At 47.1% G+C, this 20,605-nt stretch overlaps 1 protein-coding gene and 1 long non-coding RNA gene across 2 annotated transcripts in view; one reads left to right on the top strand and one right to left on the bottom strand.

Moving 5' to 3' along the window:
• Positions 1–1,806: 1,806 nt before the first annotated feature.
• On the bottom strand, positions 1,807–9,263 carry LOC144610067 (uncharacterized). The gene is made up of 3 exons (XR_013549392.1): positions 9,204–9,263; positions 8,113–8,374; positions 1,807–4,533 (listed from the first exon to the last, which is right to left on the bottom strand). It is a non-coding gene; the product is annotated as an uncharacterized LOC144610067 (long non-coding RNA).
• A 335-nt stretch (positions 9,264–9,598) lies between these two features.
• Positions 9,599–20,605, top strand: part of psap (prosaposin) — a 56,304-nt gene continuing 45,297 nt past the window's right edge. The window contains exons 1-2 of the mRNA XM_078428579.1: positions 9,599–9,697; positions 19,224–19,357. Of these exons, the coding sequence (XP_078284705.1) occupies positions 9,652–9,697; positions 19,224–19,357 (180 nt within the window). The 5' untranslated portion in view covers positions 9,599–9,651. The remainder of the gene's footprint in view (positions 9,698–19,223; positions 19,358–20,605) is intronic.

Genomic DNA, 20,605 nt, shown 5'->3' with positions numbered 1-20,605 from the left:
TTCATATCCATGTGCCAATCCAAAAGACTCTTAAACATCACTAACCTATCTGCCTTCACCACTACCCTTGGCAAAGCATTCCAGGCACCCCCTCCCACCTGCATAAAACTTGTCCCCAAACATCTTTAAACTTTGCCCCTCTCGCCTTAAAGCTATGCTCCATAGTGGGGAAAAGGTTCTGACTGTCTACCCTATCTCTCATAACTTTATATACTTCGAAGATAGTCATAAAAAGCTGGAGTAACTCCGCGGGACAGGCAGAATTTCTGAAGAGAAGGAATGGGTGATGTTTTGGGTCGAGATCCTGTCTGAAGAAGGATCTCGACCAGAATCGTCACCCATTCCTTCTCTCCAGAGATGCTGCCTGTCCCGTTGAGTTACTCCAGCATTTTGTGTCTTCCTTCTATATCCAGTTAGCTAGCTCTCCCTGGATCAAATGTGACCGAACATTCCTGGCCATGTATTTACTTTTGCCGCAAAGTGGGGGCTGAGCTCCCCCCCCCCCCCCCCCCCCCCGATGCAGAAGCTTGATCGCCCCGATGAGGAAGGCCCGATCGCCAGCTAAGGGAGTCAAGATCGTCCCGTCAACGGAAGGTTAGAGGCCCCCGACCGCTGGAGGGCAAAGAAGGGAGAGATTGAACTTTTTTTCGCCTTCCATCACAGTGAGGAATGTGGAGGAGTCACTGTGGAGGATGTTTATGTTAAAATATATTTTGTGTTGCTTTTGTTATGACTGTATGGCAAATGAAGTTTCTCGTATGTTGCAAAACATACTTGGCTAATAAAGTATTATTGTGATTGTGTGTGTGTAGGAAAGTGCTAGTGTACAGGGTTTACTGGTCGGCAAGGACTCGGTGGGCCGAAGGGACTGTATCTCTAAACTAGACTAAACTGTGCGTTGGAGTGATGTGGATTCCAGAAAGTGGTATATGCTTCACATTGGACTGATATTTGAATGTTGTTTTCTAGGAGTGACATTCCAAGAACATTGATTACTACGGGTGCAAGAGGTTCTGGGGAGAAGGCAGGAGAATGGGGTTAGATAGATCAGCCATGATTGAAAGGCGGAGTAGACTTGATGGGCCGTATGGCCTAATTCTGCTTCGAGAACATGAACATAACAATAAGCAATGTCAGCACAATTTAGTACTTTAGTCATATATTATACACACATGCACAGATCAATTTTACTAATCTGAGGGATTGAAATTGTTATTGACCCTGTTTAGGCAAATTCAGACCGGATTATAAGGGACTCAATGTAGGTAATTGGTCGCCAACTTGTGAGAGTGCCATCGAGTTAGTTGAGAGATATAATGTGGAAACAGGCTCTTCGGCCCACAGAGTCCACGCCAAACATTAATCACCCGTTCACATTAGTTCCATGTTATCCCACTTTCTCATCTACTCCCTACACACGAGGAGAAATTTACAGAAGCTAAAGAACCTACAAACCTGTACATCGTTGGAGCATGAGAGGAAACCAGAGATCCCAGAAAAACCCCACGCAGGTCACGGGGAGAAAGTGCAAACTCCATACAGACAGCACCCGTAGTTAGGAACAAACCCAGTAAGGCAGCAACTCTACTGCTGCACTACCGTGCTGAGCTCCCACACACCAGGTCCAGCTCCTTATTAGCATGGAAGCCACAAAGCCCCAAACTCAATAAAAAGCAGAGGCTGCTAGAGACCGACCTGGTGTTTCATCTGATACATGCATCCCTGTGAGATGCAAATGTGAGTGCTCACAATCACGATGCTCGAGACAATCTAGAGAAACAAGTATAGTTTATTTGCAAGTCTGCAGAGTTGGGTGTCTCCCCTGTCGAGACACCCCGAGGTCGGGAAAATCCCTTCTTTTTATTCACTTCATTTTACAATTGTTACACCTTTAATTCCTCCCCTTCGGGCTCCTTCCAATCGGAGGCCTGAGGTGCACAATCCACCGTCACCGCCCCTGTTGCCTTCCACATCATACAGTAATATTCATTTATTTCATTAGGCAAGCGCAGTACAGAGTAGTTCATGCCCTCCCTCTCTCCTAGCTCTCTGATTATTTTGGCCATCCTCCCAGTTCTCTGATTATCTTCTAACACTTGTCCTTGGTCTGTCACCATTTGTTCTTGTGGTTTTTTTCTCTAGCCGAGCACTGTCTGGTCAGTTATTTCTCAGGGTCGTATTGTCGAGTCAGCTATTTCTCAGGATCCGTTTTTTTAGTCAAGCAGAGTCGAGTCAGCTATTTCTCAGGATCCTTAGTCTAAATCAATTATCCCTTTTGACCCCTCTCTCACAATCCACCCTTTTTCTTATGCCACGCTACTTTGATTTATACTATTTCCTCCTTTTCTAGTGCTAGCAGCAGAGTCTTTGCCTCTCTATATTCCTCCTGCTGGTCATGCTGTGCTCTAAAAGCCATCATGGCGATGTCGTTCTTTGTCAGAGCTGCCTCTATCAATCGCTGAGACAACCCCCCTATGCAGGGAATGATGCAACATCCGAATAGACACAGCAACCCCATCATAACTATCACTGATGTTAGGGCTGATGTAAAGATGTGCTTCCATTTCCCAAACCAGGAGTCTAGAAACTTGGTCCAGGAGATGTCTACTCCTGAGTTCTCGGCCAATTCGATAGACAGGGAGGTGAGACTCGCTAGGGCCCTTGACACGGACCCATCAGGAGCAGTGTTGTTGGGGATGAAGGTGCAACATTGTTCCCCAAACATTACGCACACCCCCCCTTTTTCAGCCAGTAGCATGTCCAAGGCCATGCGATTTTGCCAGGCCATTAGGCTGGTAGCTGTCAGTTGTTCCGCTAATCCTTCAACCGCATCTCGAGTGTAATTTATAAAGCGTTGTTGATTGTAGTATAGGTAGTTGATCCAGTCCACATTTTTATTAATTGTGGACCACCAGAAGAGTATGGACTCAAAGCCAGCAGCTATCTGGTTTTTGGCTTTGAATTCATCGGGTACCCCTCTTGGCACCCCTATTGCATCTATATAGATGTGTGTGTCGAATGATCCTCTCACCTCTCTCCTTTGTCGTCGGCCTCCTTCATTGATTTTGACCGCATGCTCTACTGCTATGGTGAAGGGCATCATTAGTTGTGTAAGGGTACAGGTTCCTGTCCATGACCCTGGTAGCCGGGGCCACAGGGTATCCTCTCCACACCACCACTAGACATCGGCTCTACTGACTATCTGCTTTCTCAGCCAGGAGCTACTGAACAGTGACCCCTGTTCCTCAGCTGTTATGTTATACGTCTGATTGCAGTTTAGCACCTCCCCCATTTCCTGTCCATCTGGGTTATATCTTGTATAGCACTCAAATCCCTCCTCCCCGAGGGGAATGGTGAATGGGGGAGGTCGAGGGTCTTTCCTTTGGCCCTTCGTGTTGTTGTTGCTAGCCGGGAATAGGTAATGGTAGCTCTGGCAGGTCTCATTCTTTGGTAGTATGGGATTCGTGAATAGTTGTAGTATACATGACATAGCCCCAGGTGTCCTACTCCAATTCAGGGGAAATGGTACTGGGACCAGCTGAGGCTTAGCTCCGGCGCAGGCGTAGCAATTGGTTTGTTACATACTTCTGGCCGTGTATATCATCCAGGTAAGCCAGGTGTTGGTTCCCTTTTCCCTGTTGGTATTCCCTCCTCATACAATTGCCTTAATTCTATCTCTCCTGTTACTATCAGTATCTTCAAATCCTTAGGCTCATATTCCGTGGTGACATTGCTGACTACCGGTGGTGCTGGGGTTGCCCAGGGATCCCTACTCTGACTGTCATCTATCCGAAACATTTCCCCCTTATCCTCATATTTTACTATATATCCGTCCCGTTCTACCTCTATTTCAAACCTCAGGCATGCGTCCTTCCCTGTTCTATCTGCACATATCCAATACCTACCACTTTCATTTATTTGAACCCTCTGTATGCTTACATATACACGTCCTGGCAATCCCTTGTTTGGGTTTTGATATACTCTCCACCTATCAGTTTGATAGGTGGACTTATGCCACCCTTCTCTGGATGAAGTGAATACCTCGCGCCAATTTTTACAGGGATGGGTGCATACATACATTCTATAACCACACCACCATTTTCCTTCACATACATCAAATGGGATGGTGGTGGCCCTTCTATTCTGTGGTATAGTGATTTTTATACATGCTACATTACTCACAAGTTGGTAACCACCCAGCACCCGATCCACCAGCACGAAGTCTTCATTTTCCGTGCGGGGTTTTGGTGAATACCAAAGTCAATGGCTCCTTTCCTCCACGTGCCGTCCACGGGCTGATATTGTCTGGTGGGGCCTCCACGGGACCCTTAAATCGACTTGCATGTGTCCACCCTTTTTCTTTTGTTCGTACTGCTGTCTCGGTGGTTAATAACACAAGGTAGGGTCCAGTCCACCTAGGTTGCAACTTTTCTTCCTTCCACGTTTTTATTAGTACCCAGTCTCCAGCCTTGACTGAGTGAATCGGAAAATCCAGTGGCGGGCTCTGGGCCAGTAATCCTTTAGTTTTTAGTTCTGCAAGAGATTGGGATACTGCCAGTAAATAGTTTCTTAGGAACACGTCGTTCCCTGGTATTGTTGGGACCCCTTCTATCTTTCCTAAGTACGGGAGCCCGAATAACATCTCATATGGTGATACCCCTATGTCTTTCCGAGGTGCCGTTCGGATTCTTAACAAGGCTATCGGAAGGCACTTAGTCCAGGGGAGTCACGCTTCCTCTATTAACTTGGTGATTTGGGTCTTCAAGGTGCCATTCATTCTTTCCACCTTTCCGGAACTCTGGGGATGCCGCAATTTCCATTCAATTCCTAATGCTTCACATATCATTTTATGTGTTTTGGAGGCAAAATGGGTCCCTCTATCCGAGTCTATTGTTTCCACAATCCCATATCTGGGTATAATTTGCTCCAATAATACCTTGGCTACCGACTGTGAGGTGGCAGTTACTGTAGGGAATGCTTCTACCCATCTAGTGAAATGGTCCACTACCACTAACAGGTATTTCCATCTCTGTATTTGGGGCAACTCGGTGAAGTCTATCTGTATTCTTTGGAAGGGTCTTATTGCTAATGGTTGCCCTCCTCCTGGGACTGCTCTCATGATTTTCTTGTTGATTCGCTGACATATTACACAACCCCCTATGACTTGTTTGGCCATGGTATACATCCCATGGCAAGCGTAGGTCCTGAGGAGGGTATCACAGAGGGCTTGGGTTCCCCAATGGCTTTGCCCGTGCAGCCTCCCTAATAACTCCCTTATAATTTCTTTGTTCAATAGCTGCTTTCCATCCGGTGTCCACCATTTCCCATTTGGGGTACGCCAGGCTCCCATTTCTCTCATGTTTTCCTGCTCTTTTTCACCAAAGATAGGTATCTTTTCCTCTGGTTCCCTTAAAGGTATAAGTGACATCATTTCTACCGTCTGATCTGTGGCCGCTCTCTTTGCCACCTCATCCGCTGCCCTATTTCCTCGGGCTTCCAGGGTGTTACCCTTCTGATGCCCTGCCACATGTGCTATGGCTACCCGTTCTGGTTTCTGCAAGGCCTCCAGTGTCTGTCCTATCAATTGCTCATGCACTAATTCTTTCCCCCCCGAGCTGTTATCATTCCTCGCTCTTTCCAGATCTTCCCAAAGGTGTGTACTACCCCAAAGGCGTATTTTGAGTCGGTATACACTGTTCCTTTCCCTCCAATAGTTCCAAAGCTCTCATTAATGCGTATAATTCACAAGATTGGGCTGACCAACTACCAGGCAGCCTGCCGCTTTCAATTTCCTCCATAGTTTCCCCATTCACTATACCGTATCCACTATGTCTTTTTCCATCTATACATCTGGAGGACCCGTCTATAAACCACCGGCTGTCCTCAGCCAGAGGTTGTTCTTCCAAGTCTTCTCTACGTTTTGTCTGTAAATCTATTATATCACTACAGCAGTGTTCTGGCTTCCCCATCTCGTTTTCTCTTTCTTCGGGCGGGTACAGAAACTGAGATGGGTTTAAATTTTTGTCTGTAATCATGGTCAAATCGTCCTTTTCCATCAGGATAGCTTCATATTTTAAAATTCTAGAGTCCGTTAACCATCTGTTGGATTTCTGAGCCAATATTGTTCTCACCGTATGTGGGGTGGAGACCACCAAAACCCCCCCGAAGGTCAATTTCCTGCTCTCCTCTACTAGGACCGCTGTGGCTGCCACTGCCTGTATACAGACAGGGCATCCTCGTGACACTGGGTCCAATATTTTTGATAAAAATGCCACGGGCTGCCGGTTTCCCCCCCTCCTTTGAGTCAATACCCCGGAGGCTATCCCATTTTCCGCATTTACAAACATATGTTGGGCAAGGCGTTTCTCAGCCCCTCTAGGTCTCGGGTCGCCCAAGGAATATACTGGGTTTGTCCTGCCTTTTTCAAAAGTAATGGCATCATTCTCCCCCTCAGCTCCCGTCTCTCGTTCACCATCTCCTGTTGTGGTTCTATCTGTATACTTTCCCACCTCGTTCTTCTCTGGGCGTACCCCTGGCTTTCCTTTTTTTTTCTTTCCATATCTTTTTCCATCTCCCTTATCTCTATCTCTAAGCGCTTTATGGATGCCTCTATTTCCCTTCTACACTCCCTTGTTCTTTCCCCATCACTTTCTAATTCTGCTTCATTCTCACAGTTTTGCCTTCTCTCTGATGCCTGCTGATTACTCGCCTGTGTTTCTGTGTTGCTGTCTCCCTCATACTCCTCATTTGCTGCCTGATGGGTCCCATAAATCTTTCTGTCCTTGAGGTCCCTGAGGTCCTGCAGCCTTTTGATGTCTGCTTCTAGTTCCCGTGCTTCTTGCTTCATCCTTTCCTTTTCTCGCTGCCCCCTTCTCTGTCTATATTCCTTTATGTCTTGCTCATCGTTCCAAGTTGTGACTTCTCCCTCTATCTCCACTATTCCCTTTTACCAAAGGGCACTGCTTTGTTCCGTCCTGGCCGGAATAGGGAGGGGGATACCCAGGGTCCCATAGGCTGGGGTACAGAGTTGATTTTTTCTCCTGAAGCTCCTGACTTTCATGCTGTTTTGGGGGTCTTTCACCCTTGTTTGGGGTGGTATTCTTTTCCTGCTATGCTTTCCTCAGCCGTTCTTCTATTCTAAACAATTTAAGTACGTCTAGTTCTTTTTCCTTTTTCGTTACTCGGGTTTCTGATTTATCCTTAGGCTTATAGTTCTTAATTAACACTCCCCTTTCATCACACATGTTTATATCAAAATATAAATATATCAAAATTTATATCAAAATTTATATCAAAATTTATATCAAAATTTATATCATATTTATATCATTCCGTGGGCCATTTCGTAACCAATTTTTTTCGTCCTTTTTTCCCCCCCCATTTCTCAAGAGTGTTTTTTTAAATATCCTCTTTGGATACGGGGAACTTCCTAAGTAGTTCAACTGTAGTTATTTTATTCATTGTATTCGTCTTATGTTATGTTAGTGCACTTGGTCAGTCAGTTTAAATGCAGTCCTTGTTCTCACTCCGTTACGTCTCTATAGTCACTGTGCTACCTATTACGCTATTTCTATCTTCTATAGTTCTACTATATTCCTTTAATATTTATTCCGAGGCATCGGCAAGCCTGTGATTCCTGCGATTCTTTCAGGATTTATTCTTCGCTTTCCCCTTACAAGCATAACAACTTTCCTCCAGATTAGGGGAAGCTTTTGAATTAACAAACACATTTAATGCCTGCCGTACCCAATCCTCATCGGAGCCCAGTCGTGACCACCAGACTGAACTCCCTTTGATCGGGTATTTCTGCCACTCAAAATAACAGAGTTGAATCATTTTTGTCTTCTCCAATCCCTGGGTTTTTCCCTGCCCCCAATGGCTCAGCATTCGCCCCAACGGACTATCAGGCGGAATGCGGGGGTTGGGCTTACCGCCCTTCCCCTCCCTTTTGGGCTTTCCCTTTTCACTGCCCATTCTCCCGATCGGAATTCCCCTCCGATCTTTTATCCTCCCGATCGGAATTCCCCTCCGATCTTTTATCCTCCCGATCGGAATTCCCCTCCGATCTTAGCTGTAATTGCCCGAGTAGTACTTAATAGTCAGTTTTCTTACCCGGGTCCTGTGCACAAGAATCACTCGATTAAGCTCCTCGCGATTTCCTGCTCCTCCCACTTGTTTCTCGAGTCTCTGGTCCAGGTATCACTCGCTCAAACCGCTGACCGCAAGCAAGGAGTCTCAGTCCGCTGAACTCAGCGGGGTGCACCGTTCCTTCTTCCGTATACTCCCGTCAGCCGGCCGGAGTGGCGATCCCGGATGAGCCCCCAAGCTGTGAGATGCAAATGTGAGTGCTCACAATCACGATGCTCGAGACAATCTAGAGAAACAGGTATAGTTTATTTGCAAGTCTGCAGAGTTGGGTGTCTCCCCTGTCGAGACACCCCGAGGTCGGGAAAATCCCTTCTTTTTATTCACTTCATTTTACAATTGTTACACCTTTAATTCCTCCCCTTCGGGCTCCTTCCAATCGGAGGCCTGAGGTGCACAATCCACCGTCACCGCCCCTGTTGCCTTCCACATCATACAGTAATATTCATTTATTTCATTAGGCAAGCGCAGTACAGAGTAGTTCATGCCCTCCCTCTCTCCTAGCTCTATGATTATTTTGGCCTTCCTCCCAGTTCTCTGATTATCTTCTAACACTTGTCCTTGGTCTGTCACCATTTGTGCTTGCAGTTTTTTTCTCTAGCCGAGCACTGTCTGGTCAGTTATTTCTCAGGATCGTATTGTCGAGTCAGCTATTTCTCAGGATCCTTAGTCTAAATCAATTATCCCTTTTTACCCCTCTCTCACAATCCCCTTTATAACAAACTAGACCAAGTGGACCCGTTGGGCCCAAACCTTTCCTGCATTAGTGCAGCACCCTCTCTTTCTCCCCCTCCTCTCTTTCTCCCCCTCCTCTCTTTCTCCCCCTCCTCTCTTTCTCCCCCTCCTCTCTTTCTCCCCCTCTTCCCCCTCCCTCTCCATTCCCCCCCCCCCCACTGCATCCCCCTCAACCCCTCTTATCCTCCCCCTCACTCCCTCTCCCTCCCTAGGAGATAGATTTAAACTTTAAAATGTGAATAACTTTTAAAAATATAACACCGATTTCAATGAAACTTCTTCCATTAGCACCAAAGGGACGATAGTGAGTAAGGTGGGCCTACAATTGTCGTGCTATCGAGTCCATTTTGGCTGTAGTTCTATTGAGAGCCCTCTCATCAGTGGGCATGAACGTGGAGTGGCTCTCTGGTGGGAGGTCCACACATTGCAGCCGCTGCCTCACGGTGCTAGAAACCCGGGTGCTCGAAACTGCGGGTAGTGAGTCCTCCGGGGCGGGTGGGGGCGCTGTGGGCGGGTGGGGGCGCTGTGGGAGGGTGGGGGCGCTGCGGGTAGTGAGTCCTCCGGGGCGGATGGGGGCGCTGCGGGTAGTGAGTCCTCCGGGGCGGGTGGGGGCGCTGTGGGCGGGTGGGGGCGCTGTGGGAGGGTGGGGGCGCTGCGGTTAGTGAGTCCTCCGGGGCGGATGGGGGCGCTGCGGGTAGTGAATCCTCCGGGGCGGGTGGGGGCGCTGTGGGAGGCCGGGCTGCGGGCAGTTGGAGCAGAGATTCGGACGAGATGGCGGTGTTATTGGCGGTGCTGCTGTGTGTCAGTGTGGGCGCAGGTAGGAGCACCTGTACATGGCGGGGCCCGCCGGCCGGGCAGGGGAGGGGGTGACAGCGTCGCGGTCCGGGCTCCGGCTCTCGCTCCCCCGGATGCGGCGACGGTGATGACCCGAGGGGTCCGGGCCCCGCTCCTCCCTCCCTCCCTCCCTCCCTCCCTCCCTCTCCCCGGCCGGGCTGCCGTGGCGGAGTCTCCCCCGCAGAGCTGTCTGTCGGCCGCTGCTGTTGGCGAGACGTCGGCGTGGAGATGGAGGAGCGGCGGCGGGGGCCTGCGGGCAGGTCTGGGTCTGGGTCTGGGCCCGGGGCAATGGCAATGAGTTGGCTGAATGGGGAAGGGAGGGACTGAGGCTGTGGACCGGGATCAGGGTGGGTCCGGGCAAAGGTTTGGCAGACGGAACATTGGGAAACTGAGCAAACGCAAGGATCTACACGTTGATCATTTTACAGCGGTTATTCTACAGTTGCTGCGCCATTTGCAGACGGCTCTGTTCTGCCAATGCATGTTATTGTTTACTCATCCTTCCCACCCAAACCACCGCCTCCCCAGGTACCTGCCCCTGCAACCACAGAGATGCAACACCTGTCCCCACACCTCCTCCTCAACTCTGTCCAGGGACCCTGATTGTCTTTTCGGGTGAGTCGGCGGTCCACTGCATCCAGTGTTGCTGATGTGGGCTCCTGTACATCGGCGAGACCGAGCGTAGACTCGGCGACCGTTTCGCTGAACACTTGCACTCGTCCGGCCAAGGCCTACTGGATCTCCCGGTTGCTAAACACTTTAACTCCCATTCCCTCACTGACCTTTCTCTCCTGGGCCTCCGCCATTGCCAGATGCAAACCGGAAAAGCAGCATCTCATATTCCCCTTGGGTACCCTGCCATCACACTTCCATTACACCCCTCCCTTCCCTGTGCCCCACCAAGACATACCTATTTCACCTCCACTTGCTTTCTTTCTCCTCCCCCGTCACCTATGCATGTTGTGCAGGAATGCTGCCTGACCAGCTGGGTTCCTCAAGCACTTTTTGTCTTTTCAATCTTTATGTTTATTGTTGGGGAGTTGAACACAAAGGTAGTCATGTTTAAGTTATTTGCATATTGTTAGAGCACATCTGAATTTCCGGGGTGCAGCTGTGGTCGCCTCATTTAAGGAAGGGTGTTAATTGGGCAAGGAAGCAGTTTGTGGAACGTTTACTAAACTTGCCCAGAATGGGTTATCATATGATGAATAGTTGGGCAGGAAAGACTTGTATTGATCAGAGTTTAATAAGTGTTGGGGAACCATTGCAACATGCAGGTTCCAGAGGATGGGTGTGGAGAGGATGTTTCCGTAAGAACAAACTGGAGTTTGCGGGATTGTGCCTGATTAACATTCCTCGAATCTATTTAACTGCCCTCGGTCCATGATCCTGAAATGTCCCCAAGGCAAGTTCCGGAGACAAGGATTTTCAAGATACTGAACCCAACCTGTGTAGAAGGACACTGATTTACACGCTGATTTACATCGAAGATAGACAAAATGCTGAAGTAACTCAGAGAAAAGGAATAGGAAAGGAATACCTACTGAACCCAACTTCCTTATTTCAGTCTTAAATCGTCACGGCCATCACTCTTAAGAGCATGTCTTCTGTGCCGAATGCCACCGTGAGAGAGAACGTTTCGCATTTACCCTGATTAAACCCATAAAATATGTTGTATGTATCAGTAACATTGCTTCTTATTCTTGTAAGTTGAAATCTGTTGAGTTCTAACTAGTGAACATTTCCGTGAATCCCAACCTCTCCGGCCTTGACACGATGCCTTCTGTGATCCTCACCACACGACCCCTCTGTACTCCGGATCATACCTTCTCCCATCCACCGACAATCAAATCAAATCTTTCCTTCAACAGAAGGCAAACAAAAGATTTAATTGAGCAGGTTGTGTGGCTGGGAAGGGGACGTCACCAGCACCAGAGTCTGAGCGATGGAGGCCAGCACATGAATCCGGTGGGCTTCAAACTTACCTGCTCATCTTATGAAACCACGGGTGATCTGATCCTAATCTCTACACAATTCTTCCCCATACATGGTAACTTCTCTCTCCCTAGAGAATCAAATATCTGTCTGCCACTCACTTTTTAAAAAATCCATAAACTCTGCTTCACTGCTCTTTATGGAAAAGAAATTGCAGAGAATCTCTACCCTTATGGGGGAATATTCAATGGTGGGATCAGCGAGAACTGGCTGTTTAAGGATTTTACACCATAATTCATCCTATTTAGCACTGAGCTGAGTAACTCAATAGAGTAAATGAATTTAAACTGTTATGTTAGAAAAAACAGCTCTTTAAACTGATTTGTTTAGGACGGAACTGCGGATACTGGTTTAAGCCAAAGATAGACACAAAACACTGGAGTACCTCAGCGGGACAGGCAGTATCTCTGGAGAGAAGGAATGGGTGACGTTTCCGGCCGAGACCCTTCTTCAGACAGAATGATTTGCTTCTTGAAAGCCCTTTATTGAACGGGCAGTAATGCAGGAGTGGATAGCGGGTGTTTTGCGTGTTTTTAAAAGAGAATTCGGAGAACTATTTGCAGCAGCTTCTCCTTAGATGGTCGCTCAAGCTCTGGGGTGATTCTGTTCCACTCCAGTACTTTTTAAACAGTGCCATAAATTGTGGCGACTGAATTTGTGGGTGTGCAAAAGAATTTCACTCTGCTGTGAGTATGTGACAATAAAGAACCATTGAATTCTCAGTTCCCGGACACTACCCTGTTTTGAGCTGTCAGGGCGGAGATTCTCCTGTCATTGTGGATGTTACATTTCTTTTCCAAGGACACTTTGAGAACATCCTTGAATAGTTTCCTCGACCTTCTGCTCATATCTTGCTGTGTCAGAGTCCACTGTTGCACATTTGAGCATCTTGGTACAGCCTTCAAGGTCAGGTGAGAGTAATTTGAGTGGTAATGTGGGAATGGAGGTCTGGGAGAGGAGGTCTAAGGGTCTCCTCGTGCCAGTGGAGTTAGTATTTTGGGGAGAGGAGACAGCAGTGGTGTTTTTGAAATGCCTGCACTGAGTTGTCCATGCCTCTGAAATGCATCATTGATGTCTGGTGTTCCATGAGCTTTGTGCCAAGTTTGAGATCTTTATTTTTGAATTGTTGTGGATGGGGGGGGGGGGGGGGGGGGGGGGTTGTGGTTGGGAACCACCAATGTGGCCAAACAAGGAAAAGTTGGTGGTATTTAGCAGATTGGTAAAATCTGTTGAATAATTTGGGGATCTAGTCGGTGACTTGAAGTGCAGCCTGCAGACACGTCTGCCTTGCAGCTTGCAAACTGCGGCTGAACGGACCTGTAGCGGGACAATGTTGATGCAAGTGCTCTCCATTTGTCCTGTGGATAAGCTGCACTCCAGTAGTAATCTTGTTAGGGAGGTACAACTTTGCATTGAGAGAGACTGAGCACAGTGTGGGAGTGTTGAAACTGCTGGTATCAGTTCAGTTTAGTTTATTGTCACGTGTAATGAGGTACAGTGAAAAGCTTTTGTTGCTTGGTAACCATTCAGCAGAAAGACAAAATGTGATTACAATCGAGCCATTCACAGTGTACAGATACACGATAAGGGAATAACGTTTACTGCAAGATAAAGCCTGTAAAGTCCGATCAAAGATAGCCTGGGAGTTCCCGATGAGGTAGATAGTAGTTCAGGACCGTGTTCTAGTTGCGGTAAGATGGTTCAGTTGCCTGATAACAGCTGGGAAGAAACTGTCCCTGAATCTGGAGGTGTGCGTTTTCACACTTCTATACCTTTTGCCCGATGGGAGAGGGGAGAAGAGGGAGTGGCCAGGATGCGACTCGTCCTTGATCATGATACTGGCCTTGACGAGGCAGCGTGAGGTATAAATGGAGTCAATGGAAAGGACGTTGGTTTGTGTGTTGGTCTGGGCTGCGTCCACAATTTACTGCAATTTCTTGCGGTCTTGGATGGAGCTGTTCCCAAGTCACTCCTTGGATCTCCTTTGATGGAAGGGCACAAGGGCACTTGCATATAAATGTTGTGGGCTGTTATTATTCAGGTTCCCTTTCCACGGCAGCAATCTGATGATCGTACAGAGTAAGGTCTAAACGTTTCCAACCCAACCCAGGAAAGTTCCATGATAACTTGGCAGTGTGTTGTGCAAAAGATTTGATAAAAAGGATCAGTCCTTTTATTGGTGATTGTCCTTCAGACTTATCTGGAACTCCAGCCTGATTTATTTTCATTATTTCCTTCTCGAGTCAATCAAGGCAACCTGGTTGATCCAAACAAGACGGATTTTAGTGAGAATCTCAGGGTTCCGACCCAAAGCATTGTCTGTTCCTTTGCCTCTACCAATACTGCCTGACCCGCTGGGTTGGTGATGTTTGAACTTTAGTAAGATCTCTAGAGGTTCCACATACACAACAAAGTTGTCATAAGGGTAAGAATCTCTGGGATCCAGGACCAGTTGGAAAATTGAATCCAAAATTAGAATATTTTTGGGAGGTGGAGCGTTGTTTTGAGATTGGAAGTCGGTGACCTGTGTAGTCATAAGATCAAACGTGAGAGGAGCAGAATTAGGCCATTCGCCCCATCAAATCTACTCCGCCATTCAATCATCTCTCCCTCCTAACCCCATCCTTCTCCCCATAAACTCTGACACCCGTACTAATCAGGAATCTATCTCTGCCTTAAATATATCCACTGATGGCCTCCACAGCCTTCTGTGGCAAAGAATTCCACAGATTAACCACCCTGTGACTAAAGACATTTCTCCTTTCTAAAAGAACATCCTTTAATTCTGAGGCTATAACCCCTAGTCCTAGACTCTCCCACTAGTGGAAACATCCTCTCCACATTCACAAAATGCTGGAGTAATTCAGCAGGTCAGGCAGCATCTCTGAGGAGAAAGAATGGGTGACGTTTCAGGTTGAGACCCCTCTTCGACCCGAAACGTCACCCATTCCTTCCCTCCAGAGATGCTGCCTGTCCTGCTGAGTTACTCCAGCATTTTGTGTCTACCTTCGATTTAAACCAGCATCTGCAGTTTTCTTTCCTACACATCTCTCTACATTCACTCTATCCAAGTCTTATGGGATCTGAGATCCCGATGAATGCAGGAGGTCTAGTGAGTTTGCAGAAGACGCAGCAATTAGTGATGGGATTATGAACAGGATGATACTGATCAGCTCCCTGCTATCCACACAAGGCTGGTAGGGGTTGGTCGGGCAGGACAGCAGTGCGGGGGGAAGAGCAGCTGCCTCATAGAGCCAGGGACCCGAGTTCAATCCTGACCCCAGGTGTCAACTGTGTGGAGTTTGCACGTTCTCCCTGTGACCGAGTGGGGTTCCTCTGGGTGCTCCGGTTTCCTCCCACATCCCAAAGATGTACAGGTTTGCAGGTTAATTGGCCCTCTAAATTGCCCTAGTGTGTGGGGAGTGGATGAGAAAATGGGATAACATAGACTTAGTGTGAACGGGGGATTGCTGGTCGGCGTGGATTCCATGGGCCTGTTCCCACGCAGTATCCTCCAATCTATCAACATTCAAGCACATTGCAAAAAACGTTTCTAGATGATGACGTGCTGTTTTTGTGACGGTGTTTGTCAGTAAGGCGTACCAGCACCTCTTTAAAGTGATTAACTAGATTTTCACATTTTTAATATAAAAATATTCCTAAAGTTTAAAAGTTAAATGGATTTATTAAATTAGGTGGGGGAAGTTAATGACTTTTGGTTGATAGATTTTGGGGAACTGACATTGTATCATCTGCCCTCTGGTCGACGTTTCAGGTCGATCAAATCCCGAACAAACAGACTTAAAAACAGTTTTTACCCCAGGGCCATACGAGAACTGAACACTACCTTTGCACTAGGCAACACCGTTAAAAAATCTTGTACTTAATATAATTGTATTTAATTGTATTTATGTATTTATTTGTTTTTGCATTTATTGCATATATGTTTGTACGCACCGTCAGGATTGGCTATTTTTTAATTTCGTTGTACTCGTTGCAATGACAATAAATGAATTTTATTATTATTATTATTATTAAATGACATGATTGGAATGACTGGTGGGGAGGAGAGTTTGGGATGGGAACAGCAGCAGTCTATTTTGATGCAGTGCAGAGGGTAGAGTGGGTTGTGAAATGCATGATTATCAAGCTGAGTGAGTAATCCTGCCCCATGATGTGTTGTGCTGTTCAGTGTAATCATGTGAGTGTGTGATCAGCATCGTGTGACTGCATTCCACGGTTCCGGCCCTTGGTTTCTGTTCCACATTTGCAGCATTGTCCTTTATGCTGCATCAGCTTGGTGCAAGAGAATCATCCGCTCTGTGGAGCATTATGTTTAAACATCAGTAAGCTTTTCATGCCTAATGAATGCACATTTCACATTTGTTGACCCTCTTAAACTACTTGAGGGTTTTTTTGGCATTAAGAAATCCTTAATAATGAAAGTAGTGTGCACTGTTTAAACTTGCTGAATTGTATTCATGGCAGTCAGAAACTCTCCTTTTCCGCATTGTCAAGCCACTGAGAGAAATTAAAGCAGTTTTAATATTTTCAGAAAACAATCAGTGTTTGGTTTATGTTCATTTCAATGGGCACAGAGGTTACAGGGACCTGGAGCTGTGTTTTTTTAAATATATATTCACAGCACCTCATATTTTGCTTGAGCAACTTACAGCCCAGCAGTATTCAACCCAAAACACCACCCATTCCTTCAGAGATGCTGCCTGTCCCGCTGTTAATCCAGCTTTTTGTGTCTAACTTCAGTATGAATATTGATTTCTCTAACTTTAAGAAACCCTTGTATCCCCTCTCTCTGCGTCCCGACCCCGATCCCACCCTAGTCATCGTACTAGTTTCACTGTCGTCCTGTTGCATTTCACTGCCTGTAAAACTAGTTACCACCTTGCCCACAACCAACAACGGACCATTGTGGCTTCACCTTTCCTTGACCATCATTACGTATTGCATATTTTTCATTCATTTGTTATATATTGTTCTATATTGCCCTCGTGGCCAACTCATCCATGCAACCAAATTGCCTCATTGGGAACAGCTCCAGCTCCATCTAAGACCGCAAGAAATTGCAGAGAATTGTAGGCTCAGCCCAGACCATCACACAAACCAACCTTTCTTCCATCCACACTTCATGCTGCCTTGGCAAGGCCACCAGCATAACCAGGGACCAGTCTCAACCCGGGCACTCGCTCTTCTCCCCTCTCTCAGTTTCCTCTCAACGGGCATGCCTCTAAAGCCTCTAAGGTCTGGGGGAGGGAGGGAGGAATTGAAAGGAATTGTGCTGAGCAAGCTTTTTGTACACAGGTGGTGGGTGCCTGGAACGTACTGCCTGGGGTGATGGAAGTAGATATGATGGTGTCTCGGAGACTTTGACCTAAGCACGTGTGCAGGGAATGGAGGGATATGAATCACATGCAGACAGTGGACATTAGTTTAACCTGGCTTCATATACAGCACAGACATTGTGGGCCGAAGGGCCTGGTCCTGTGCTCGTACATTCTATGTTTCAAATGGGGCTGTTCCATAATGGCAAGTTGGTCAGCATGGGCAAGGTGGGCTGAAAGGCCTGCTTCTGAGCTGTGTATGACTCTGCGACTTGTTTCCAAGGCCCTTCTGGCCCTCATACACTGCCGGCTGGAGTTCATTCCTGTTTTCTTTATATTCCTTATAGGACTTGCCCGACTTCCTCTGCCAAATGTCTAAATGAAAGGTTATCATATCATCATATCATATATATACATACATATCATATATTATGCATGCTTCTCTTTACATTTTAGATTAAATTAGCAATCTTCTTCACCATCCCAGGTATCCTGACCTTGCCATCCATATCCCTCCTTACTGGAAGATCATGATGCTGGACTGTCTGATGTGGACCTACCCAACAACAACTGCTCCCAATTTGCTCTTTCACATTCCTGCCTAATGATGCTGTCATCTGCCGTTGCTCAATTTAGTACTGTGCCCTAAGGTCCAGACTTATCCTTGTTCACAACGTAAGGAGTAGTGATCGTGGTTCCAAAAATGCTCATCCAGGTAAACACCAGTCTCCCAGGCCAGGCCCTGGTTCCATTCAAGCCACCCACTGAATGAACTTTGCTTTACTTTAGACAAACAGACATATAGCGCGGAAACGGGTCCATCGGCCCACCGAGTCTGTGCAGACCAGCGATCACCCCGTACACAAACTATCCTAAACACTAGCGACAATTTTGCAATGTTACCAAATTCAATTAACCTACAAACCTGCACGTCTTTAGAATGTGGGAGGAAACTGGAGCACCTGGAGAAAACCCATGTAGTCACAGGGAGAATGTACAGACGTCAGGATCGAACCCAGGTCTCTGGGGCTGTTCGGCAGCAACTCGACCGCTGCACCACCATGCTGGCCGCCCTGAATGTACTATCTTTCTATTTCTTGTCTCACTGACACATTGTATGAATAATAATCCTGAGATCACGACCCTGGAGTTCCTGTTTCTTTCAACCTCTTACCCAATTCCCTGAATTCTCTTTGCAGGACCTCATCCACTTTCCTGCCTACGTCACTGGTACCAATACGGGCACAACCTCCTGCTGCTCCCCCTCCCCTCTCAGAATGCCTTGTACCCATAGAAATGCCTGTGTGTATTGTTGACTCCAGATTCCCCTGTCACTTGACTTACCGGGACCCACCTGTCCGCCTGCTACTGCTTGCCCCAATGAAGGGTGGCGCAGTGGCCCAACAGTGCTGCTGCCTCACAGCACCAGAATCCCAGGATCAATCCTGACAACGGGTGCTGTCTGTGTGGAGTTTACACGTTCTCCCTGTGACCACGTGGGTTTCTCCGAGTGCTCTGTTTTACTCCCACACTCCAAAGATGTGCAGGTTTGTAGGTTAATTGGCTTCTGTAAATTCACCCGTGTGTGTCGGGTAGAACTAGTGTGTCTGGGTGATCATTGTTCGGTGTGGACATTGGGCCGAAGGGCCTATTTCCATGCTATACATCTAAACTAAACCAAAGGTCCAACCTCAACCGTATCCAGAATGCTCTACCTGTTTGAGAGCGAGAGAGCCACAGGAGCCTCCTGCACTACCCGCCGACCACACCTGGCGGCCACCCAGCGATCTGGTGGAACCACTGCTCACAGCCCTCTCTGCCTCTGTGTGCTCCTCAGTATGTCCATCTGCTGTTCCATCAGGGGCTGCAGGTCTAGTTGTCATAAACGCACAGAACACAGCAACAGTACAGCAGAGGACCAGGTCCTCTGGTTACCCAGTCTGAAGAAGTGTCTCGGCCCGAAACGTCACCCATTCCTCTCCAGAGACGCTCCAGCATTTTGTGTCTACCTTTGATTGAAACCATCATCTGCAGTTCTTTCCTACACGCACTGCCCTGTGGTTAACCTCTGCATCTCTAAGTTTGGGAGAGTGCTCCACATAAATATCTTGGTTCACGTCCTGGTCTGAATGTTAGTTGCAAAGTGAATTGTAAATGATTGTTTTCTCTTGCCAGCTGTGGCCAAGCCTTTCTCAGGCCAGCAACAATGTGCTGAAGGACCTCCGTTTTGGTGTCAAGATGTGAAGACTGCATCCGAGTGTGGAGCTGTGAAACACTGTCAGCAGAATGTTTGGAGACAACCGACTGTGGTAAGTTGGTGAGAGAGAAGCCTGCAAATACCTTCTCGTTCACACGCTGTTTCAGTAGTCTTGTCCAAAGTCATTGAATATTATGTGATTGGATTCTTGTGAAATTTGTTTTCAGTTAATGATGGGATCAACAGAAGTAAATTAACCAAAAGTACATCAGTTCAATTGCCAATATAAATGATGATCAGGCATGCAGTAGTCAGTGACCTTGTGTTGCGAAATACTTTTCTTTCTATGGCTTGCCAGGGCTAAAATGAATTATACATGATAATAGGAGTAGATAGTTCTTTGTATCGCCGATGGAAAGCAAAACACAACATAATGTTGATTTGTTTGAAAGTAAATCTTAGACATAGAAAAATAGGTGCAGGAGTAGGCCATTCAGCCCTTCAAGCCATCACACCATTCAATATGACCATGGCTGATCATCCTAAATCAGTATTCCGTTCCTGCTTTCTCCCCATATCCCTTGATTCTGTTAGCCCTAAGAGCTATATCTAACTCACTCTTGAAAACATCTAGTGAATTGGGCTTCACTGCCTTCTGTGGCAGAGAATTCTACAGATTCTCAACTCTCTGGCTGAAAAGGTTTTTCCTCATCTCAGTCCTAAATGGCCTACCCCATATCCTTAAACTGTGGCCCCTTGTTCTGGACTCCCCCAACATTGGGAACATGTTTCCTGCCTCTAACGTGTCCAACCCCTTATTAATCTTATACGTTTCGATAAGATCTCCTCTCGTCCTTCTAAATTCCAGTGTATACAAGCCTAGTCGCTCCAGTCTTTCAACATATGATAGTCCCGCCATTGACACCCAGATCTCGTTGTACGTCCCCTGTTCCTAACTTGACACCATTCAGATAATGCACTCGGAAAGCGATTTGCGTTGTCCAACACAAGAAAAAAAAACTGGAGTAAGTCATAGAATATTGCAGTACAAAGGCATCTGCAGATCCCGTGAAGCAAAGAATGTGAATAACATCCCCCCCCACCACCACCACCACCCCACCATTGAAGATTGTGAGGAGACTGAGTCATAGAGAGAAACTAAAAGCTGGAGTAACTCAGCAGGTCAGACAGTCTGAAGAAGGGTCTCGACCCAAATCGTCACCCATTCCTTCTCTCCAGAGATGCTGCATGACCCGCTGAGTTACTCCAGCATTGTGTGTCTACCTTGGGTCAGTCAGGATCTCTGGAGAAAAGGAATAGCTGGCATTTCGGGGCAAGACCCTTCTTTAGACTGGAATAG

Source organism: Rhinoraja longicauda, chromosome 35 (assembly GCF_053455715.1).
Source record: "Rhinoraja longicauda isolate Sanriku21f chromosome 35, sRhiLon1.1, whole genome shotgun sequence".
In the NCBI taxonomy this organism is placed as follows: Eukaryota; Metazoa; Chordata; class Chondrichthyes; order Rajiformes; family Arhynchobatidae; genus Rhinoraja; species Rhinoraja longicauda.
This window is presented reverse-complemented; position numbering and strand designations above follow the sequence as displayed.